This window comes from Podarcis melisellensis, assembly GCF_964234715.1.
Source record: "Podarcis melisellensis genome assembly, chromosome: 1".
Classification (NCBI taxonomy): domain Eukaryota; kingdom Metazoa; phylum Chordata; class Lepidosauria; order Squamata; family Lacertidae; genus Podarcis; species Podarcis melisellensis.
In genome coordinates this window covers 61,472,876-61,498,200 of record NC_138528.1, presented here as the reverse complement: position 1 = coordinate 61,498,200, position 25,325 = coordinate 61,472,876, and the positions used below count along the sequence as shown (strand labels likewise).

At 41.3% G+C, this 25,325-nt stretch overlaps 1 protein-coding gene and 1 long non-coding RNA gene across 5 annotated transcripts in view; one reads left to right on the top strand and one right to left on the bottom strand.

Annotated features, from left to right (window-relative positions):
* Positions 1-5,786, top strand: part of LOC309353836 — a 240,283-nt gene extending 234,497 nt beyond the window's left edge. The window contains exon 2 of the long non-coding RNA XR_014162047.1: positions 815-5,786. This is a non-coding gene — a long non-coding RNA (uncharacterized lncRNA). The remainder of the gene's footprint in view (positions 1-814) is intronic.
* The window catches only part of ANO3 (anoctamin 3), a 232,421-nt gene continuing 209,422 nt past the window's right edge, over positions 2,327-25,325 (bottom strand). For all 4 annotated transcript variants that reach the window (XM_081882795.1, XM_081882796.1, XM_081882797.1 and 1 more), the window contains 13 exons: positions 22,284-22,366; positions 21,549-21,689; positions 21,069-21,233; positions 18,500-18,536; positions 16,544-16,655; positions 15,732-15,789; positions 14,070-14,167; positions 13,454-13,599; positions 12,466-12,618; positions 11,678-11,825; positions 7,765-7,845; positions 6,378-6,483; positions 2,327-5,910 (listed from right to left, as the gene is read on the bottom strand). In XM_081882795.1, coding sequence (XP_081738921.1) covers positions 5,728-5,910; positions 6,378-6,483; positions 7,765-7,845; positions 11,678-11,825; positions 12,466-12,618; positions 13,454-13,599; positions 14,070-14,167; positions 15,732-15,789; positions 16,544-16,655; positions 18,500-18,536; positions 21,069-21,233; positions 21,549-21,689; positions 22,284-22,366 — 1,511 coding nt within the window. In that variant the 3' untranslated portion in view covers positions 2,327-5,727. The remainder of the gene's footprint in view (positions 5,911-6,377; positions 6,484-7,764; positions 7,846-11,677; positions 11,826-12,465; positions 12,619-13,453; positions 13,600-14,069; positions 14,168-15,731; positions 15,790-16,543; positions 16,656-18,499; positions 18,537-21,068; positions 21,234-21,548; positions 21,690-22,283; positions 22,367-25,325) is intronic.

Sequence of the window (25,325 nt, the reverse complement as noted above, 5' to 3'; positions counted from 1 at the left end):
AATCCTAAAAGCAGTGGCAAAGCTCTGCAGGGAAACTTTGAAATGTCCCCTTTCACACTGATTTACCCTGCCATACAGGAAACAATGGTTCTATATTTCTGTTGTTAGACCTCAGACTCTGAGCAGCTGACAGGTCTCTGACGCAGAGAGGGAGGAACCAACTGGATTAGGAAGGGCAGCAGTGCATACTAGGTCTGTGCCCAGATCCAGACCTCAACACTACCTGTGCAAGGAAGCCCTGAGCCTCCATTGGCCAGGAGCAAATTGCACAACTGGTGCTGAAGTGGAACCTCCCAGAGGCAGCACCTTTAAGGTAGATGCTTCTTCATACTGGGGCCTCACATTCCTCTTTACCTCTGCAGCTTTGCAGGCAACCCACAAGGCAGAGCATACTGAAAATCAACTGAATGCTAGGTTTAAAGGAAGAAGTATCCTTTAAAGACTTTGAACAGTTTGGTAAAGGGGCCAAGAAAGATAAAAATCCTCAGTTGAGCTCCAGACTTTGTAGAGCCACATTTTCTGCCTGGAGCTGTCCAAGGTCCTGCAACTCCAGCCTGACTTGACCTGCCACCACCTGACAGACAGGCAGGGGTCAGTAAACGTTTTCAGCAGGGGGCCGGTCCACTATCCCCTCAGACCTTGGGGGGGTGGACTATATTTTTTTGGGGGGGATCAATGAATTCCTATGCCCCACAAATAACCCAGAGATGCATTTTAAATAAAAGCACACATTCTATTCATGTAAAAATACGCTGATTCCCAGACCGTCCGGATTTAGAAGGTGATTGGGCCAGATCCAGCCCCCGGGCCTTAGTTTGCCTACCCATGGGCTAAGTTACTTTTGTTGCGTGAACTGAGGTGCAAGAGTTGCATTGGTAGAAGAAATATGGTGCCCGCTTTAACATTATCCAAATTTATTACAAAAGTGCAATCTTCAGATGTGAATGATACAGTCATTAGTTTGCATTTGTACATGTAAACCTTTGTAAAGTAAAGAGCATCCCAAAAATTAGACGTGTATGGCATGGTATCTTTGTTCACTTGATTGGCATTTTCTAGGGAACTATTTTTGTTTCATTTTCAAATTCCACCCCCGGCATGTACTTTGAAAGATTAAGTCAGGGATGGGACAACACGTGGCCCCCCAGTTTTACTCTCATTCCTGACCACTAACGGTTGGGAATTGGAGTCCAATGACATCTGGAGGGCTACAAGTTGGTCATCCTTTAATTAAGGGTAAACAGTAAAGGGAAATAAAGATTATACTTGAGCTCTGGTAATGCATCTTTCTTGTCTGGATGGAATATGGAAGTAAGTGTGTGTATGTGCATATGCCTGTGAGTGTACAGGAAAGAACCCACTGTACAAAAGTAAAATTAACACCAGTTGCTCCACCCACTTTTGCCTCTGACCCATCGCATCCTTGGCATGTGGCCTCTGTAAGGTTGCCCAGAAGGGAACGTATCACGCTGTGTTTGAAAAGGTTGCCTGTTCCAGGGCAGTGTTTCCAAAACTTGGGTCTCCAGCTGCTTTGGACTACAATTCCCATCATCCCTAGCTAGAAGGACCAGTCATCAGGCATGATGGGGAAAACAGATGGAGACCCAAGTTTGAGAAACACTGCTCCAGAGGTACACAACTGCCTTTCAAACAAAGAGGACAGGCATTACTGTGTTCTTGGTGAATGAATGCTTCCATTTATCTTCTGATATTATTAAAGCTTTTCCATACAATGTAAGGGGCAGAGATAGGGGAAATATGCATAATAATTATTGCCCAGTATACAAAAGATGGGCACCTGAAAAAGCCACTCAAGACTCAAATCCAACATTAAATGATCTTGCGATTGACAAATATTACATTGTAACGTGCCAATCCATCTCCAGTGCTTTAGATTTATAAACACATGAAGCAACTGTGGACTGCATTATACTATTGATCTATCTAGCTGGCCCAGTGCTGTCTACTTTGATTAATGGCAGCTCTGCAGAATTTCAGATACAGGTCCTTCCAGTTTCTGCTGCCTAAGATTTGCTTAATTTGATGTGTCAGATATTAAACCTGGGGCTTCCTAAAATCGAAGTACGTCCTCTTTTGAGCTATGTGCCCTCTTACACAAGGCTAGGTGCCAGTTAGAGCCCCAACTAGATATATAAGGCTTTTCTATATACATGTTTCGATTCTTTCACTTTCAGCCCTCTCAAAAGGCAGGTGCAAGAAGAGGTTTTGCAATGAAGAGTTTCTTTTTATAAATCCCCACCAGTCACCCACTGCCTCCCCCACTTCAAAATTTATACGCAAATGCAAAATGAAGGAGAATGAAATATAAGAATAGCAAATCGTAAACAAATATTTATTTCTGGAACAAGGGTTCCTTCTGATTGCATCAAGACACCGATTTGAGTTGGTAATAGTTAAGACATTCTGGACTAGTAACTAACTGTAGTATTTTGAAAGCCAGACTGTAGCTGCTCATGCAGTCTGCCCTGAAAGAACATGCATAGACCAAAGTTATTGTAGACTAGATCAACAATGATCTAAAGCAGTTTGTTTGCATGGATGCTAGTTCTGAAGCTCTGCAGCTTGGGAGATTCCACAAATTCAGCTTGCATGCACATACCACTAATACTGGTAATTTGTTTGGAAAGACAAGTATTTAGAAATACAAAAAGAAAAGTGGAAAGAGAAAGATATTTAACCAGCATTCATGTAATACATATTTCCTGAGAACAGAGTGTGCCATATATCTTTGTAAGATAATTTGCATTCGATGCAACCACAGTAAACCAAATCAAGCAGAGCATTTCTCTCAGCTAAAGCAAATGGCTATAGATCAGCAAATTGTTAGACACTGTTAATGCATGGTTTTAAAACAAATACAAAAGGGTACAAGTGAGCATTTTCAATGTGCTTTCCAAGTATGTGTGGGGAAAATACAACAAGAATCAAAGGCTACAAAACTGAGGCCACTAGACTTTTCAGCTGTTCAGGGTAACTAGCTAGGAACAAGTGATTTCAGTATTGTGGCCTAGAACTTTGATCGTGAACTTTGCATTGAAACTAGTTTTATAGTTCAGCAGATTGCGATGGTGCCGTTGTTTTTCCGTCATTTGCTGATGCAATCCTAAGCATATCTACTCAGCAGTAAACTCATCTGAGTCGGATGGCAACTAATCTCAACAAATGTGGGCTCAGGATTTCAGATCTAGAAGTAAATCCTGCTGTAGTTAGTGGGACTTACTTCTGAGTAGATATGTATAGCATTACCCTCTTACATGACCAATCGGAATGTATCTGTGTATCGATCAAAGTGGGATAGACAGAAGAAAAGCCAAGCAGAATCATAGTTTAGTTGACTACTTGGCAAACCATATTGGTTTTAAAGCTTGGATCCAGCCAAGGCAACCAGCAGTTAGGTAAAACATAACAGCAAAACTTAACAGTAGCAAAACAAAGGTAACATGTTTTACAGCACACAAATAAAGTGTGCACTTTGCCATTTGTGCCCCTAATCCAGAGATCTTTGTGTACTCTGATGCACCCATAGTGTTTGTGTGCAGGCAGGCTTTTCCAGGCACTTCAACAGAGGTCTTCAGCACCAATGTTTACATGTGCAGTGCTTCTCCCTCTATTGAAATGTATAGAAAGCCCGTGAGGTGGGGGTTGGGGTGCATTAGAGTTTCTATCTGCACAACAACCCCTGAATTTGGGTATCAATATATAAAAAGGGCATTATGATACTATAAACAAGATTGTCATCATATAAAAACATTAAATATATGACAGAAATATAGTAAGAAAAATCCCACAGGGTTAGAATAATGTATCATAATCAGATCACTTATGGTTCCAAATGATGGAATGTGATGCATGTCCCTGGTATAATAAGGTCATTTCTACAATCTGGTGTTTTTTCCCCTAAACTACAGAAGTCATCCTAAGACTCATGCAAATATTTATATATATATATATGATATAATTGCTGTGCTTGATTATAATGAAGTGACTCGTTGAAAGTTTGAGGGGGGGGCGTGGAGTTGTTAATTTACTTTGGTTGATATAAATAAGAAAGAATTCTACACCTGAAATTTTTACAAAAGGAAAACCCAGGAACATTTTGGTCCCCATGTACAAGTGAATCCTGCACACTTGTTTGAGTTTAGTGCTTCATTTCTTCCACATTTTGAAGTAGTAGGTAATATAAATGATAATTAGTAAAGCATCGTTAGACGAAATCATGACTTCAAAGCCATCAAATGATATTGCTCTCAGCTGTAGGCATGTGAGAATCAAAAGTGCAGGTCCCTGCAAGGGCATGTACTGTTTTCAAACAAAAATTTAAGAAGGCATAAAACTGGAGGATACTTCAATACTACCCTTTTGACTCTTTCCACACTTCAATTTTATAAGGGGGAAATTTGGGGGGGGGGTCCTCTTTCTTTTAACTTTGAACAAGCAAGCCATGATGTTATACTTTATATTCCACATAAGCAGGAGCTCGCATAAGGCAGGTAATAAAACTGGCTTCTTGTTTGCAATGCCATGAGATTTCAAGTTGACGTGGCTGGTGAACTATATATATAAAATCCAGGTAGCTCGACAAGATTATATCCATACAGCATGCCACATTAGAGCATGGATAGGACTCTTCACTTCAGAGATATGAGATGACCTTAATCTGCACATTTACTATCAGTAACCACTGAAAAAGTTGCATTGCGTCCCGAGAAAGTGCTGCATCAAGAACAGTGCAAGGGTGTATAGGCCGGCACCCAAATGCCTGCGAGCAGATCGAGAGCGAAAGTATACCACTTGTGCAGGCCTTTGCACAGGCGCACAGGACCTGAGCTATGTGCACAGTTAGCTATATGAAACAGGCTTCTGCATTCGGCCAAGGTTCTCTGGGTGCTATGTAATTTTCCTGATGTAAGATTCTGGTATGAGATAAACAAGTTGCGCCGCATGCAGAAACCAATTTCCTCCTGGCTGGAGAGCATCTCCAGATCCCAGCCTTAAGGCTTTCTAATGGCGAAGCTGTTTTGATTCCCCACCCTCCACTGATTTATAAAGACAAATGGACAAGAGGTGATGTGCAAACATCAAACTGCATAGTACATATTGAACAGGCTGATATCCCTTTTAAAGGGCAGAGCCACATCCACAATCTCAGCAAGAGACGAGGACAAACCTGACAGAACGGGAAGCCTCAAGGACTGTTATAGCATCAAATTATGGCCACAAAGGCAACAATTAATCTTGCTTGGTTTTTTTTTATATCATAGACAATACAAATTCATTTGAGCAATTGAAAGCTGTAGAAGGAGTGAATAAACACATTGTTTTTAAAAAATCATGCCCTTATTATGAAAGTTTTACAAGTAACAGACATTTCTTTTCCAGTATGCTGCTGTGCAAGACTCTCGCGGACTTGTTGTAGCTCATTCTACTGCTGCTTGGTGAATCTACCTCCTTTCATAGCTGCAGCTGAGACAGCATCCAGTCTTTACCACGAACCGTTAAGGGGAAGTAGCTGTTTGTCTTGACTGTTGGTAACACAATCCCCACCCACCCACTGCCTCGTTCACAGAAAAGCTTGATAATATTCTTTCTCAACAGCAGAATATACATGCAGATGGATTCCTTTGCCTCGTTCCCAAATCTTCCCATCTTCTTCAGCTCGCCCTGGGAGTTGTCAGTCCTGACGATGTGACTCTCCTTCCGTATTAACTAAGGCCATTCATGGTGATACTGCTTGCCATTCTTTTTCCGCTCTCTCTGCAAATGCTCCAGTTCGGCCTCATACATCATTTCCTGAACTAAGTATTTCTCCCTTCTCATTCTGTCACACAAGTCTTTGGGCATGTCTGGGATCAGGTAGGCAATGAAAGATTTTATTCCAAAAACAAGGTGCTGAAAAGAGAAAGAATATATATAGAGAGAGAGATTTAAAATGCTTACACTGATCTGTCTTGCTTGGATCGCTGCAGTATATTTGGGAAGCAATGCACTGACTAGTTACTTATCCTTGATGATTAATATTAGCATATATCAGTGATCTACTGTCTCCTTGTGGCAGGGGGCTGAAAGGGGAAGATAGAATACATATTGTACCAGTGATGAAGAAGCCCTTTTCCTTTATCCCAAAATTACATGGCTTACAACAGCTTCTCCAATCCTCCCTATGTGAACATAATGCCAGCAGTTAGAGGGTTATGAATGTGTGTTTCATTTACACCAGGGAATGGGAAACTCTTCCAAACAAATGTTTTCTGGATAATCCTCTGGGAGCCATATTCCAACAGTTTGTGGGGCTGGAGGCAAATGTGGGCAGAGCAATGGATGTAAATTTTAGCTTTGTGCATAACTATATAACTAACCTCAAACACTATAATGAAAGCCAGTCGAGCAGCAAGAACATGCCAGAACTGCAAGGTGAACTCATATGGTGTTGAACTCCATGGAGGCGCTCTATAATCTCTGTACCTGTGATGGAAATAAAGGAGATGAAAGCCATTTGGTAAAACTAGAAGTACTTGTAACCATGCAGACAGCCTGAGCTCCCCATTTCAGTGGTGTTTTGGCAGAAGACAGAAGCAGCTGTATATGGAAACCCACCAAAACAGTGTGAAGGATGGGTAAGAGATGTGCCTATTTATGATCAAAGTTGCAAAATAAATGAATGCCTTCTATGAATTAGAATGTCTAGAAAACAAGATATTCAAGGCAATATTAGTGAATTATGCGCAAGGCAAAAATGAAGTACAGTTTGTGGTCTGGTATATCCACACTTCTGACAGTAAATATGATCCTGTACTATTCATGGGCTATGTGTGAGGCCCACATGATATGAAGAGAAGGCAGCACTGCAATCCCCTCAAGGCTATGGAATAACCACCCAATGAGATTTTGAACATTTCTTTTCTGCAACCCTTCTGAGGTGCAAAAAGTGCGCTCTTTTCCACTGACCTTCTAGCATTTTCCCACCCCCACCCCTTTGCCCTGTTGGGTTTTGACTTTTTTATCAAAGTAGGTGTGAGTCTTACAAGGTGGGATATAAATGTTTTAAAGCAAACACAGTAACGTGATTTAACCATGTACAGTGGTACCTCGGGATGTGAATGGGATCCGTTCCAGAGCCATGTTCTCACCCCGAACAGAACGTAAGACGCGACAGCGCATCTGCACATGCTTGGGTCGCGTTTCACCGCTTCTGTGCATGCGTGTGACGTCATTTTGACCGTCTGCGCATGCGCGAGTGGCGAAACCCAGAAGTAACGCACTCTGTTACTTCCAGGTCGCCTTGGAGCACAACCTGAAAGCGCTCAACCTGAAGCAAATTTATCCCGAGGTATAACTGTATATAAATAGTGATGTGGTGGATTGGTGAATTTGCTGAGAAATTTCAACATCTCCCCCGCAGCTGAACTCTATTGACTGTTACAGATAGGTAGCCGTGTTGGTCTGCCATAGTCAAAACAAAAAAATTCCTTCCAGTAGCACCTTAAAGACCAACTAAGTTAGTTCTTGGTATGAGCTTTCGTGTGCATGAACACTTCTGAAGAAGTGTATCTGAAGAAGTGTGCATGCACACGAAAGCTCATACCAAGAACTAACTTAGTTGGCCTTTAAGGTGCTACTGGAAGGAATTTTTTTGTTTTGTCTATTGACTGTATTCATCAAAGCAGTTTAAAAGGATATTCAAGACTTTTTGGTTAAGCTTCTTTGGTGTTTCCACTGAAATTAAGCAAGTGACATAATACATACCTACAATATCCTGAATATCCCATGCCAAGCTCGCTCAGATCAAATATTGATAAGCTGCTGTTGACATATCCTCTCAAACATCTGGAAAAAAGAAAGCCCGGGAAATAGTTTCCAATGAGAAATGAGCTCATCATGTTTCTGTTGTGCTTATGCATGCAAAGCAGGTCTCATTCACATTCCTTGCCATTATCAATGTGTGCCTATGATTCAAATGCCATGCCTATCATATTTTCAAAGGATGATGGTGCCCAAATATTATTGGGATCTATGCTGCAAGAGACCCATAAAGTCTTGAATATATAAGATGAGGTTTATGCTTTGTGTGAGCATACAATTCAACTCTTTGTCTAAGAGGTCAAAACTGTGCTTAAGTAACATTTCCACACTGTGCAGTGGCCAACCAGAATCAGAGGTGCTGAATGCAGCCAGGTTCCCTTCTCAGACTGACTAATGATACCAAATGGCAATGCAGTAATTGTAGCAGGTGTGCAACTAATGCTGTTAAACTGGCCCAGTTTCAGAGGTCCTCACATGCAACATTGGGCTGTATGCGTGCAATCAAAATAATGAAATAATGGATGCCACTGCCTGGATGGGGGTAGGTAGGGGGAGGATAAATGAATCTCCCAATATGTCAAAAAGATATTTGGTATGTGCACACATGTGCAGCCTTAGATGCTGAAACTCCCAACATAAGAGAAATGTTGAACACTGCAGTAAGCCCCGTTCTGTGCCCAATAAGCACGGGATGCCTTTTCCCAATGGTGCTGTGGCCCATACATTGCAGCAAAAAACTGGGCAAGGCTTTGCCCAGTATCATCTCTGTTTGACAGGCCATTGGGAAAAAGCTGTCCCATGAGCCCTGCTGAAGAGGGGAGGGGAAGCCTATACAAGGCTGCTTCCCCTGGAGCTCAAAGCCATTTTGCTTTTAGAGCTTTCTGTCTGCCCACCCTCGGCATGGATAGGCAAACTAAGGCCCAGGGCCCAGATCCGGCCCAATCGCCTTCTAAATCCGACCCCCAGATGGTCTGGGAATCAGTGTGTTTTTACATGAATACAATGTGTCCTTTTATTTAAAATGCATCTCAGGGTAATTTGTGGGGCATAAGAATTCGTTCATTTATTTCCCCAAAATATAGTCTGCCCCCCCCAAGGTCTGAGGGGCAGTGGACTGGCACCCTGCTGAAAATGTTTGCTGACTCCTGGATTAGAGCCTTCACTGACCAATTTTGGGTCATTGGTTGACAGGGCCGGAAAGGAATTCCCCCCCCTTTCAATCTGATTGGCACGTGGTTGGGTTTTTTCTGCCTTTCCCTCAGTGAAATTATGGCTTTCCTTTGTTAGGTGGAAGAACATTGATTGTATGAGGGCAGATCAACATAGTATAAATAAACATTTTCATTCATTAATGTGCCAATACAATACAGGGACTGCATCAATGCATTTAAATGGTATCATTTGATGAGGAAGTTGACACTTAGGCCCAAAGCTTATCTTTTTTGTTTTCTCATTGGGCTACAAAATCTGGGGGCATTGTATGGAAGGCAGGATACTGGCTGTGAAAAGAGTTAGAGCCAAGAAAGAGCTATGAATGATGGAGCAGATTAGAAAAAAAGAAGAAGATAAAACTCTCTGTGTTAAGCAGTATTTTCCCTCATACCCACCTATTAAATGTGTAACTGTAAAGCCAAGGAATAAAAACACACACTGTCAATTGGTAACATCAAAAATTAGCTTAACCATTATTTCATATTGTCGACAGCAATGTATACAATAAATAATAGTGCTGTTGTATATGCAACACCCTACCAAAGCCTTGTGTGAAACAGGTGACCCCTGACACCAACCGGCCCAAAATACTGATTAAATGTTTATGTGATGAGAGTACATCATTAGACTGTTAGAGACGACAAATGGCTTAGTTCTCATGGTAATTCTCAAAATTCATTCCCTGGCATAAGCTTTCCCCATCCTAGAAGATAAACCCTGATACAAAAACAAGCCCAGGCTTTGGAAATATTTCATAAGAAATAAAGTTCCATTGTTGAAGAACACCACATCCCTCTTTATGTGTTGTATCCAGTGCACTGCCTGCCAATTCCCCCTTCTCAGTAGTGGAGCCCGCCGTGTGGAATGCCCTCCCACCAGATGTCAAAGAAATAAACAACTATCTGACTTTTAGAAGACATCTGAAGGCAGCCTTGCTTAGGGAAGTTTTTAATGTTTGATCTTTTAGTGTGTTTTTAATATCCTGCTGGAAGCCATGCCAGATGGGCGGGGTATAAATATTAAATTATTATTATAATAATCAAACATATATATATTCATCATTTTATTTGTATGCTGCCTTTACATAGTTAAATTATGCTCAAGGCAGTTTACAGCATGAAACAAATTTATATGATAGAACAAAAATAGTCATAAACAATAAATGAAACACATCAAAAAGCACACAACCAATTTGAACCATTTCTACATTTAATCATAGTAAGTTCTAAAATAAGGATACAGAAATTAATATCAATAACAGCAACAACCTCGCCCTCAACAAGACCCCAGAGCAAGTGTCTGCTCAGCAGCCTCAGCTTTTGTAGCTGGAGTCAGTCAGGGCTCTCCCTACCCAGGCCAGGTGGAAAAAGGCCTGCAATGCAGGGAGCAGGTCTTCTAGGACTCATAGTCCCAACCTCACTGCAGCCTTGCCATTCCTAGCAAGCGACAGTGATGCCACTATTGGGAAGCTGGGATCACCACTGGGTAAGCTGAGTTCTGTACATCAGGATATTAGATCAACTGGAATTAGAGGCAAATCTGCCAGTTTTGCTGAGATTCTCTTTTTGCCACACCAGTTTCAGTTCCTTGGTTTGTTTTTTTAAATCCTCATGAATTTTTTGTGTGCATATGTATTATAATATACACATTTTTGCATGCAGTTTTACCTGATATAATGTATTTTCTTTTCTTTTTGTGAATATACACATTATGAACACATTCTCTAATATATGCATGACTGTACATTTTTGCTGTTGTTGTTGGAGAACCGCATCACAAAATTCAGAGATGTGTACATTTTGACGGATATGTGTGCTTTGCTTTGCGTATTGTTTCAGGAGGTGTGAATTACATAAAGGTAAAGGGACCCCTGACAGTTAAGTCCAGTCGTGGATGACTCCGGGGTTGCGGCGCTCATCTCGCTTTACTGGCCGAGGGAGCCAGCGTTTGTCCGCAGACAGCTTCCGGGTCATGTGGCTAGCATGACCAAGCTGCTTCTGGCAAACCAGAGCAGCGCACAGAAACGCTGTTTACCTTCCCGCCGGAGCGGTACCTATTTATCTACTTGCACTTTGATGTGCTTTCGAACTGCTAGCTTGGCAGGAGCTGGGACCGAGCAACGGGAGCCTACCCCGTCGCAGGGATTCGAACCGCCGACCTTCTGATTGGTAAGTCCTAGGCTCTGTGGTTTAGACCATAGCGAAACTGGTACAAATTTCTCCTCCATCCCTAATTGAGGTGGAGAGAACCATGGCACAGGGATGCAGCTGACAACATTCAGGAGCATCCCTATATTTCTGTTAACATCCCTCTTTCTGTTGTAATTGCCTGGAGGGGATGTAGTATTGCAATATATAATTTTTTTGTTTCTAGCACAATGTTTTCTAGGTCTTTCACTATTTGGGGGCATATTAAGCAATTGAAATTTTCCAGCTGTCTCATTCACTTCCAGCATGTGACTAAAACTGAACACACACAGTTCAAGTGCTCTAGCTTGGCCTCTGATGCAATCTGTTCTGGCCCACTGTAACCATAACAAAACGTGCAAAATAAAGAGCAAAATATACAAAAGGAAAAAATGCAAACTTTTGTCAAAATACAAAAGTGAGTCCATCAGCGAAAAATACAGAAAAGGCATAATTACTTTTCTTGTCTGTATCCTTGATCGACACAGGGACCATACTTGTATGCGTAAACAAAGCGTGGGATATAGTCAGATGTAATGGCAATAACAAAAGCGTTGGTGATGACGGCTAGGACTCCAATTCCTTCAAGGATTCCATACCAGATCCCTAGGAGAGGATAATTATCATGAGGCTAAACACAAAACAAGCAAACATGAGAAAGCAGATTATTTAATACTTTTTCCCAGTCCATGCTCAAAGAAGCCTTTGTTCTAAAATAGAATTAAATCTGCACTTTCTCAATTGCCCTGCACAGCTTGCCCTTCATTCGAACTGAGTCTAGAAAACAAACAGCTTCCATTTTTAGATCCAGTTTGCAAATTTATCATCCACAGCCACAGTATGTGATGCCTCATTTGAGACTCATTTATAATTATTACACTGCAGGTACGAAAACAACACCGTTGCCCTTCCAAAAGGCTAGGACCATATCAGATTACTTCTGGTGCCATCTATTTTCATTTGGGAACTGGTGGATCACACACAGCAACACTTTGACCTGCGCTTGGAGCTGATACAGCAGAAAACAAGAGAGTGAAAAATGACCACTGCTGCCCTCTGCCCTGGGTAGTGCAAGCAGCGAGGAACTGGATGTGGTAGGAGACCTGCTACTCAGTTCGGCTTCACTGTTTCCAAGCCAGGGCTTGGGATTTCTCTCTCATGTTGGTTAGTATTTGTAAACCAAAAACAAAACTTGCAGACTAAATGATAAAAAGAAGTTGCTACAGTGACTGCACTTTGTCCTCACCTATATCAGTTGCTCTTGCAGGCATCGGTCGCCTCCACTGAGTGACAAATTTATATGCATCAAGCCGGATTTCTATGATATTGTTGAGCAAGGCCAGGAGAGGTGCCAGAGGAAAAGCAGCAACAAAGATTGTGGTGAAGCCGAACTGTAGAACTGGAAAGAAAGTACACAGGATCAAAAAGGGAGAACCACTCTTGGTTACCCTTCTGTTTTCTTTGGAGTCCTATGACTCGGGCCTTTATCAAGGTTCAGGGATTGTATACTCCTGGGGGTGGTAGATGATTGATGGAGGACCCCAGGTGAGAGTCAGGAAAATGTCCGTGTCCCAAGGTGAGAGGCTAGAAGAAAGGGAAGATCCCAGGTGAGAGCTGGGAGGAGCTACTATCTTCTGTTGGTGGTAAGGGCTAAGAATTACTTTTAAGAGAGGACTATTTGTATTGCTAATAGCAGCTATTTTATTGTATTGTGAAAAACTTTAATAAAATCCTCAAAGTGATGGTCAAAAAGAAAAGAAAAGAAAAGGGGGATCCATGTCTAAGAAAAGACAGAATTTGTATGACAGTCATCAAATTACATACATACATAATTTTATTTGTATGCCACCTTTCCATAGTTCAAACTATGCTCAAGGTAGCTTACAGCACACACAAAAATCAAATAATTACAAACGTAACAAAAGTAGTCATAAAAAATAAATAAAATATGAAAAGTACACAACCAAATTAAGCAAAAAAATACAAAAAAGATAATTAATATAAAAACCAGCAACAACTCTATCCACAATTTTAAAAAAACCCTAAATAATACTCCAGCCTAATAGTCTATTCAACAGACTCACCTTTGTAGCTGGAGTCAGTCAGGGTCCCACCTTTCCAGGCCAGGTGGGAAAAGGCCTGCAAGGCAGGGAGCAGGTCTTACCGGACTCACAGCCAAGAATCTACCAGTTCTCTTTTTTTATGAAAAAGGGCAACTTCATAAGAACACTCACCCATCTCTAAGTACTCATCCATCAGACCGTGGAGATTCATGGGCTGTAGATTCCAATCTTTTTCCCACTGAGGTAGAGAAATTTTATGCTCCAGTAACTGCCCTCCTTTCTTGATCTTGCGTCGTGCCCACCAATTTTGCAGTAACCTGTATTAGATAGTCAGAGCATAGAATCCATGGTAGCACTCACAGTAACAATTTAATCATTCAACTGATGGCTTAACTCATCACTGCTCTCCTAGTTTCTCTCATTCCTTGTGAACATTTGTCTCCTAAAAGAAGGACATCCTAAGAGAAGAGACAGTCCTATCAATGCCTAATGACTTGATGAGAATTCCTCCCCCCAAACCAGATTACAACACTTTTAATGTTTCTGCAGATAAAGTACAGCTAAATTTTATCCCAAATCCCTTTAAATATTACAACTGATTGCCATGTCCTGCATCTAGTATTAATTTTTAGTCTCAAACTCTCCAGTCTTTAGGAAACAGAGTTCCGTAGAGACGGCTTCTCTTTATGCACCTCCAAGGGTTAGCCATGCAGGAGAGGACATTCCCTTGGCCAGCAGATAAAATAATCAAGTCAGCATATGATATGATGCCTCTGTTCATACTTACGGATAGCCAAGTTCCATGAAGTTGTTCCACATCTGCTTTAAAACCATGATGACACCCATCTGCAGGCAGAGGTCTATCAAACAGCCACTGGGATGACACTGAAAGCAGATACATAAGAACGCAGAAACATTAAGAAAGAAGATAGAGGAAAAAAGGCAAGATACAATTGCAACAAATTGGCAGACATTTGTTGCTTGCTCAGTGGTGCAGAGCTACAGCAACAGCCTCCAGGCAGTAGTGTTGCTGCTGCTTACTGGGAGATGGAAAGGCAAGGTGGTGAAGAGGTTGGGTTTGTGTGTATGCACTAGTGGGAGCACCAAATTGACTCCATTATTGTGTCTGCATGGTCTTGACCTTGCTGCCACCTTGCTGCCACTCTTGGCGAGTGACAGCGATGCTGCTGCCAGGAGGCAGCTGCTGTGGATCCACTTGACTGGGTAAGGATTTTGGGTTAATTAAAACATACTGTTGTTCTATACCAGGCACGTCCATCTCCCAAGAGACTGCAATCTACTCACAGTATGAAAAGACCAGTGTGATCTACCCACTGTCATTGCCAGGAGTTGTTGAGCATTTTTAGGGAAGAGTTGACCAAAGTTGTTGACTCCCCCCCCTTTTATTTTGGTTGTACATCACACCACGATTGACCTGGGACACCCCCACGATCAACTGTTCTATACTGTTTGGAAGTCAAGTTTGGTGAGGGTGATTAAATTATTATCTAATCTACTGTCAAAAGGTTGAACAAGCAGGTTAGAAGTAGTAGTTCTGGATAACTTGAAAGATTGCACATTGCACATGCTTCTGTAACATTTTGTTTGACCTAATAATAATAATAATAATAATAATAATTTTTATTTATATCCTGCCCTCCCCAGCCGAAGCCGCGCTCAGAGCGGCTAACAGCAGTAAAACAATAAAACATTCTAAAATCATTTCATTATAAAATTAATACTAATCAAATTAATGGCAACCATTGGGCTAGAAGTTCTGTGAGAATTGCCAAAGGAGGGAGTCAGGCTGTGCCCTGGCCAAAGGCCTGGTGGAACAGCTCTGTCTTGCAGAGAAAGATGTCAAGTCCCGCAGGGCCCTAGTCTCTTGTGACGGAGCGTTCCACCAGATCGGAGCTACAACTGAAAAAGCCCTGGCTTTTATTTGTTTTTATTTGAAGACTGTAAGTTCCCCTGTGGGACATACCAGGAGAGGCGGTCCCGTAGGTACGAGGGTCCTAGGCCATATAGGGCTTTGAAGGTTAATACCAGCATCTTAAACCTGATCCTATACTCCACCGGGAGCCAGTGCAGTTATGTGATGTGCAGTGCAGTGCAGCAGTGCAGTGATGAAGCTAGTACCCTAAAGCACACACACACTTACAAAGAAAGTTTGGTGTTTAAGCTATTCCAGAACATACTTTAATTCCCGAAAATTCACAACTATTTTAAAGGAAAATTTTCAAAAGACCATTTGTTTTCATATCATATAAAAATATTTTAAATGCTTTAAAAAAGAAAGAAAATAAGAGGTTGACCATTTCAGACAACAGTAATTTGGTCCATGAGCAAAGGAATATGTGTGTGTGTGTGTGTGTGTGTACACACACACATACACAGAGAGACAGACAGACAGTGATTTTACATTGGTACAAGTAAAATGTATCCTTACTTCTTCCAGTCTCCATCTGTTAAAAAGTTTGTTATACTTTCCAGGACGTCCAGCAAACCTGTAAAATGATATTTCGGTTTGTCAGCTGAATTCAGAAAGAATGAAAATATTTGACTCTCACACATTTTTACCGAGATAAATTAAACTTAAAGCTAAACCAAAGTAAATCCTTATTACTTATCTCACTTTATGTTTTGATGCATGTCGGAAAAGGAAAAGTGTATCTCCTTTTTAGTACTAATTGTGAACCTATTGATACATCACTCTGGGAACTGCAACTTTGTGTAGGGAAACAGGATCTCCTAACAACTCTCGGCACTTCAAACAAATCTCAGCTCCTAGAATTTTAAGGGGGGAGGCCATGACTCTCCAAAGTGCACTGAATGTATGGTGTGAATGTTGCCTCATTGTGGTAGAAGTGCATTTTGAGGGGAAATGATAAATGGAACTCTGCTTCAGCAGATGCCATCTCTACAACTGGCAGTTTCCCTCCAGATTAAAATGGAGGGGGAAGCTTCCACTTCAGTAAACACACCTATGCACTCTTTTCCTGATAACCAAAATTATTTGAATTGGTTTATCCCCATTTCCCAAAACTATTGGAATACACATGTGTAAACTCCTCACACATATTGGTTTACAATACATACACCTTTCCCCTCCATGTAAGTGATTGGTGAAGCACTCCTTAAAAACCGGGATGCACTTTAAATCAGAAATAACATCTATTAACAATAGATTTTAAAATATAATGTTATTTTGTTCTGGGAGTTTCTTACATGCTTTTCTCAACTCATTTCAGATATACGTACCTTCCAAGGAAAAAGGCAATGTAGAAAATGGAGCTGTTTAAGTTGACAAACTGGAAGAGGAACATTTTCAAGGCAAAACTATTTTCCCATTCTGAGTCAGTTCTAGGGTGTTCTATTTAAAAAAATGCAACAGAATTCACAATATACATTAGTCTGGAAATAAACATTTCTAACTTTTAGCAGGTAAGATCTAGATTGCCATATACACATAAAGCTGTCTGTGACACTATATTTGAAATGCACTGTTTAAATATTATTTTTAGTTGTAAAAAACCCAACTATTTACATTTGCTCTGAACAAGATAAATGTTTATATTAAAATATTACAAAAAAGTCATGAGATTAAACATTAACCATCCCTTTCCTCAGTGTATTTGTTATGAGCGTGGTGGTTCCAATACAGTGAACTAATAACACTGGCTACTTACTATTGCTACTAATTGGAGTTTTTTTTTTTTAAAAAAAAACTAATGATAATTGCTGTATGGAGGGCAATTTTTGTTGAGATCATGGCTAGGCTGGGATTGTGTGCTGCTGTTTTGCAAATAATATTTTAAAGTCCCTTTAGACAGATGCAATATATGCAGCCTTTATGTACCAAGTTCTTTTCATTGAAATGTTGTTGCTGTTGTTTCCATGTGAAGCTGGCACTGGAAGAAGGAACAACTTAAGGGAGAATTCTACTTTGTACACATTCAGCTTGACCATAACCAATCTTAGGTGCTAGATCAAAGCAAAGGTGTTTGTAGCTGGGGTCTAGCATTCTGTTTTCACAGTAGTTAACCAGGTTCCTGGGGGAAGCTCATGGGCACTTTCTCCACACATCACAAAATTTTATACACTTTTGTCATGTCAACCCCTATTTGCCTTCTTCTTCCACCCTAAATTAAAAAGGCCCAAATGTTGCAATCCTCATTCTTCCAAATAATCATCATAATCGTCTTAAGAAGCTAAGGTGCACCAAGTGATCATTAGCATTGCTGCCAACACACTTGAAAAGCTTATCAGCACCCCAACTGAGCTGACTTGCACCTTTTCCTTTCAAGAAACAAACAATAACCATATTTTAAACTGAGGAAGGCCTGAAGGGAAACCATGTTGATTCATCTCATGAACCGAGACACCACAAGAGGCTTCTCCATATGAACAGCCACAATTACTTTGGCAGACTCCTCATTTTGCCTCACTTCAAAAATCAGAATCTTCTGCCTGGCTTCAGGAATGAACTGCTGAGGTTACCACAGCGTCTTTCACCATAAATAAAATAAACTCATGAAACAGACCCATATTAAAATAGTCAAAATTTTCAGTAATAAAGTGCTAAATAATCATTATAATAAAAAGACCTAGAGTTGTATCTAAATGGTATCCCTCCATTGATCGGAGGCTTCTCGATCCAGTGAAGGCTTCCATGAGTGGAAACGGGGGGTGGGAGTGAGAGTAATTGTAACAAGTTTCTCCTTTTTCCTGCAGTCCTTCTGGGTCACCTCCTATACTGGCTCTAAGGGTTCTGCAACCATTTGAAGCAGATTTTGGGTCTGCAGAGCAAAGGGAAAAATCAATACAGGTAACCTCTCATCCCCTTTATTCTCATGAAAGTGTCCACTCCATTAAGGAACCTTCTATCAGCAGAGGAATACAGTTGGATACAAGCCATAAACTCATATTTCTTCCTAGCATAAAGTCACATAGACAATGTATTGGCAACCTTTCATATGAGTTATTGGCAAAATTTAGGTATGATTCACCGTGATAATCTTAGAAGGCCTCTGAATTTAAATAATCTCTTGCAATTATTGGTTCAGGAGATGTTTTTCCTTTCACCAAGTTCGTTGTCTTTCAGGCACACCAGATATCGATAGCTTGTAATTGCATACGTTACATTATCTGTGTCATTAGACACTTTATCAGATACTAACACAAGTATGGAAACATTCATCAGTGCAAATCACTCACCTAAATCTGTTAAGAGATAGGCAACTTTTTCATATACCTGGAAAAGAAATAAGAAGAGAATAAAAGTGTTCTAGCAATGAGTTCTGGAAAGACTTCGAGAAAAATATACCACAGGTGTGTGTGCATGCATAGATGCATACTAAGCGGTGGGGGGGGGGGGAGATTGAATTTTGGTTTGCATTTTTAATGGGAAACTAACTAATTCACTTTTACTGTGAAATCAATTGATGTGAATCTGACAAATTCTTTTGTGGGCAGCTTCCCTGCATGCAGGGGAGCCACTCATGAAAGAGCAGCAACCAACACTTAACAAGATCAAACCCTCTTGTGTGGTGTTGCTTCAGGGAACAGGAAAAGGAGGAGCCTGCTGGGATGAAGAAGTCAGGCAGGAAAGGTATTCATCCACCCACCCCTACCTTCTTGCAGGAACACACAGCTGCCTGGTAGGTCTCCCCTTTTTGTAGCCCTCCCCCCTTTTCCCACTCAAGCCTGCCCCTGCTTCCTATGCTCTACCCCTCTGACAGGCCTGGATCTGGGCCTTTTACCAGTCCTGTCTTGAGCTAGGGCTATCTTAACCCAGCTCAGCCAACAACCAGATTCTCCCCAAACCAGCCTGATTCAGTTCGGGACTCAGTTGCATCCAGTGCAGAGCGCTAATGTAACAAACTCACCTCTGGGGATAGAGTTAAAATGAATCTGCACTTTGAGTGCTATTTATGAAGATGCTTAAAATACAATATACAAGTCTAGCTACATAGTACATTCAGCTTCAGTATTGTGCCTACTTACTTGATAGTAAACTTCACTGAACTCAGTGGAACTAAATTCATATAGACTTGTATTGAATTACACTGTCAAACACGTTTTCCATTAAATAAATGTAAATGTATATGTGATGTGCTTGTGGGTGATTGTTTCTAGTTCTTTGAAATAACTTTTTTTGTCTGCTCTGGAGCTCCTTCATCAGAAACTTGCCAAATAAAACAGAAGACGCAACTTAGTTCTCTAAGATTTTCACAGGACAAAATCATGGCTAACTTTAAATGCATTGAAGACATTGTGTTTAGTATTGTCATGCTCAAAGTCCATCCATGTGTCCCAGCCTGATATTCTGTTAAATAAAATCAGAAATATTACTGGGGTGTTAAACAGTAAACTTTAGCTAGATCAGGCTACGATGATTACAACTATTCTCCTCAAAATCAGTGTGTCCTAGCCAGATATTCTGTTAAGTAGTATCAAATATATTATTATGGTGTTGAATATTTAATTAAAGTACTATGTGTGTCACGCTTATCCAAACAAAGTCAATAAGTTCCTAGGCTAGAATTTCTAGTTTTATATGCGTCAGCTCAGGGACGTATATAGTCATGAAAGGTATATCCACACCCATTCTTCTTACACGAGCATTTGCCTTAGGGCAAGGCCAGATTTAAATCAAATATTTATTTCCTGGAGTGTCTCCATATTTGTAAGAGCTTTGACTTTCTTTCTTTGTTAACATGCCTATACTTGCCTTGATCCTGATACGGAACTTCAAACAACATGAATAATGGTTAGCATAATGTTTCAAAAGCCTGTTTCTCAGTATGATCTTCATCTCCTTAGTTCCTGTGCAATGATACTGAGAAATATTGTCATGGCAGACATTTGCCAGAAGGGCGTTTTGAAGAGAACACCTCAGAATCAGATACTTGGAAGCCTAAAGTCTAATCAGTTTGCCTCAGCACTGAACAGGGATGGCGGAGAAATTTGACTCAGTTAACATTTAAAGGCAAATAACCTAATATGCGACAGAAATACAAAACCTCGAATTTTGCAATGCAAGTCTCAAAGCCAAGTAATGTGTGCAAAAATGGATACACTAAAGCGTAGTGTTCATAAAGTGCATATATGAGTGAAAACAGCACGCAAAATACATTAGGGAAAGTAATATCAAAATTAAGGTAAATATGCTTTGCTCAATATACACTTTATCTGGAGGCAGCCTGCGTAAGGAAAAGCTTCATATCTACTTATATTTACTAATGTTGTTAGTGATTGGTTATAAGGCCAAAGCCAAGTTCCTACTATAATTAGTTTTCAGAGTTGCAGTGGAAACAAAATTAAGGAGTCCCAGAAACTGGCAAACTGGACCACTTGTTTACAATTTTAGCTTACAAACTAGAATTGCTTTAATTGAAGTTAGTTTTTATTAGATTGGGTTGTTTAATTGAAGGTGCTGCCCAGTAATGGCCAGAGGGTTAGAGCTGGTTGGGGGCAGTGTTGTTAACTGACTTCCCCAAGCAGAGGTTGCTGCTGGTTACCGGGTCAAGGCAGCAGAGAAGTCAGACAAGTGTGGCATGGTGAGTGTTGGATTGACTCGACCACTGCACCTGTACCACACCAACCTTCCCCCCCCTCAATTACCAACAGGGAAGCCAAGGAAGCAATGCTACCCCACCACTCTCTGCCCCCCCAGCTGCTGCTGCCCTACACAAGGAACAAATGGTATTCCAATTCTACATTTTAATTCATTTTGTATATACTCAGACGATCCTTCACTTATGAATAAAGATTGGGAACTTACAACATTAAGAGACATGATAATCATAAAGTTGATGCAGACTCCTGTGCCTGATGTTGCAAACTGCCAATACTTTTTAATGAAATACCACTGGAAAGAGGCAAACTGCTCCATAGCCACAAGGCGATAGACTACAACTGCAAACACTGCGGTGAGGACTAACGAAATCTGCAAACAGATAAAATAAAAAATATTTATACCAAAAATAGGCATTGACTGGGAAAAGATTTCACAGAATTACAGGCTTGTAAATACTATGAAATCATCACATTTCTTTCAAGACCAAGTTGCTTGTTTATTCTTCAGTTAAAATAATTGTTTAGCCCTGGTCTTAAATCGCAAACAATGACCTTCATTTCCTTATTTTACTTTACTATATAATGAATTACCTCTGAATCTGAGAAGAACTATAAACAATTTAGGCTGATAGGAAATAGCCCGTAATTCCTTTACAAAATGTCCAATATTTTTTAGTGACTTTACCATGAAGAATATTCCTGACACAGACACCATCAGTCGACTAAGTTTATCAGGGAAGGGTTGAAATGGTTCAGGCTTCCCTGTTATAGGATTCACTCGTTCCACTTGAGAATATTTTGCTTCAAATTGGGGGCGGAGCTCTTCCTGCAATTACAAACATTTATTTCAGTTCATGCCTGAAGTGGTTGGCATGTATACATATGGCACAATGATGAAAAAATTTAATACTTCCCTTCACGTTGATATGCTCCACATACTTTATATATCACTTCATAAGGTATTATGGAATTTTAACACTAAGCTGCTCTGGGAAAACCCTGAAGATAGATATCTTTAAAACTGCTATTTAACAAGCAATGTGATATCAGTGCCAGCTGAGTGTCTTATTCATAGTCCTATTTTAAAATTCTGTTTTAAAACATTATGTCCCTTTTAGATATTTATTTGTTGGGGATCGCTGGGCCCTATATCAGCAGCCACATCCCTGACCTCCACACATGAAAAGCTGCACGTCACTCAAATCCATACCAGATACTGTATGTATGATCTGGTACCCTGCAAATGGAGTGCCCAGATTGTGCCCACACATATTTGGGTGTATGTGCATAAGCAGGTGAATTCAAGGCAAACTCAGCACTCATGCAATATACTAGCCGCACATACAAAACTTCAAAAACCCTGGCACCCTGAATGTAGACATCAAAACTGCTGTTGTAACGTACTTTTTATGAATCTTACCTCTTCATCTTCCCAGTCTATAAGATCCCAGTCATAGGTTAGCACAGCCCTTCGCCTCTTCCAAAACTCTAAGAACACTGTAGCTGTGAAAGCCATGAATTACATGTTAACATTAAAATCAAATGACCACCGAGCTCAATGAGTTGCTCATTGAATTGCCTTTAAAGTGCAGTGTGATTAAGCTGACTAGGACACCAACTATAGCACTGTGATTTGTCCAGTTTCACTGGCCCTCTAGCTCCTCTTTCTGCTGCGGCTGAAAACTATGAAGGAGAGTGAATCTTCTCTTTCTAGCCAATTAGTGCTGGGTATCATTTTCTAAAAATGGAAACCTTCTGCACTCCAGAAATTCAAAAGCTTCTGCAAAACTAACTCATTTTTTTTAGTTTAGAAATTCGGTAGTTCCAAAGAACCCCAATGGCATTGAGAGAATTAGCTTAATGGGTAACACCCAATTACAGTGGTGCCTCGGGTTACAGACGCTTCAGGTTACAGACTCTGCTAACCTAGAAATAGTACCTCGGGTTAAGAACTTTGCTTCAGGATGAGAACAGAAATTGTGCGGCGGTGGTGCAGTGGCAGCGGGAGGCCCCATTAGCTAAAGTGGTACCTCAGGTTAAGAACAGTTTCAGGTTAAGAACGGACCTCCGGAACGAATTAAGTTCTTAACCCAAGGTACCACTGTATACCCTAATGCAGGGAAATGACTTCACCCTGAGGGCCACACCCTGAGAGTCACCCTGGGCAACTTTCTGAGGGTCGAATGCCAGCGATGTGTGGGGCCAGAGGCAAAAATGAGCAAAGCGACCATGTGAATTTTACTTTTGTACAGCAGGCTAGTTTCCACACACCCACACCTTTACTATTCTCCATTCAGACAAGTATGAAGCATTAAAACGCATTTCAGTTGGGGGGGGGATACTTGGATGGGAACTTGAATAAAACTTGAGTAAACTTGAATACAATGTTTGATGCCCCCTCGTAAGCCCCACCTTACATAATTGATCACAAGATGCAGCATGCACACACTATTTGAATGGAGCTCCCATCTCCTCAAATATTTTATTTCAGGGGGTGACAGGACCTTGGACCCTAGGAATTGTCTGCTATGGATGGGAAGCAGGGACAGTAAGGCCTATGACTTGGAGAGATTTGCCAGGGTTAGATAGAAAGCTCTGAAGGACAGCATTTTGCTCCAGGTCTGAGATTCCCCATTGCTTCCCTAATGTGTAATTCTTACATCTAGATGAGAAACATCCAGACTGGTGTGCGCTCTCTCTCTCTCTCTCTCTCTCTCTCTCTCTCTCTCTCTCTCTCACACACACACACACACACACACACACAGCCAACAGTTGTCATTTGTCAAGACTTAAGAGTCTTAGGACAAAATGAAACCTAATCAGGCATGAAGCTTTTCATATCTATGAGCTTTTCTCTAATCCAACCCCTTACTACACCCTACAGAATCTCTGGGCTACAGACCCAGAATACATTCCCTATCTTTGCAGGGATTAGGTGACAGAAATACCCAGCTCACATCTAACACTCAGCTAAATCATGGCCTAGCATGAACCATGCGGTTCCCTGGAGTGAAGATAGCAGTCACTGGGCACTCCCCTGGTTCTGTGGCTATTGCACTGAACAGGACTAAGCTATGGTTTGGCTTAGCATGATATCCCAACCCAGGCTCATGCTTTGTAGCTAAGCTGCAACCTAGGTTTTTTCTTGATTTACCACTCATGGTTTGTCTGAGGTATGTAATGTTAAGAAATCCATAGCTTAGCTCTGGGCAGCATGGCAAGAACAGGGCCAGAGGATGCGTGCAGCAGCTGTGATCTCCACTTTAGGACAATGCTCTCTGATCTACTGTCCATTAAATATAACAGGTAGACCTGAATTATGCTTCCTGTCAGGAGTCTAGGTCTACCAGCCAGGGAGGAAATAGGAGACAATTCCATTAAGTTGCACAGTGAGACCTCCACAATGTTACCGTTTGTAGTGAACAACATTCCATTTTAAGAAATGAAGGTCTTGATCTTGGAAAAGGCTGTGCCCATGGAAGTCCCTGCACTCATGGAACATCCTGTTGCCTTTAATAGCACTTCAGATGGCCATGGGAGAATGCCTGCATGGATTTCTCACCAACAAAAGCACTGAGGAATTATTTGAAGTACCCTTAAAGCTTTCAAGAACTGCAGGTTGGAAACAAAGCAATTGACACCCCTCTTTTTGATATAACGGCACAGGAGATGTTGTCTCAAAATATTAGCAGAACAGAGAACTTTGAAAAAGTGCAGCCCGAAGACCAGAACCTTGGTGAGATCAGTATGTTACCTGGCACAATGTATACCCACTTCACACAAGAAATAGATGTATTGTTTCTGGGAGCTAACTCTGATCAGATATATTTATAGATTTATTGATCAAGGGTTAGCAGGAGGTGGCCATTCTGCTTCCTATTCCCACTTGCAGCCCTGTCTCCAAGCCCTGCCTCCAAGTGACCCTTTGAATTTGAGTGTGCTGTGGCATTCAGACTGGGTTCTGCTCACGGAAGGTGCCTCAGCCCCAGCTTGGATGATTTCCTCCCCTACCACAGCCTTCCTTGCTGCAGCCCACCACATTCAAGAGAGTCCCCTGACCCTCTGGAGAGTCTTGGAAGCAGGGCTGAGGAGGGGAAGCCCAAGGAGACGGGAGAAGAAGGGTTGGGTAGGAAGATACTTACCACCTACATGCTTCTGGGTTTTTATGGCATTTTCTTCAAATCCGCATTACATTAAATCTTTCATTACATGTGTTTAGGTGCCAGGAGAAAACCTTCTCCTAGGCCAGGGGTCTGCAACCTTTAAGACAAAAAGAGCCACTTGGACCCGTTTTCAAAGGAAAAAAAAAATTGGGAGCCGCAAAACCATTGCGACATTTACAACAAATATACCTCCGGAGCCGCGATCTGACAGCGGGCGGGAAGGTGACGTCGGTGACTAACGCACGCACCGCCCCCATGCGACGTCACAGCCAGTACAGCGCCCGCCACAGTGGGGAGTG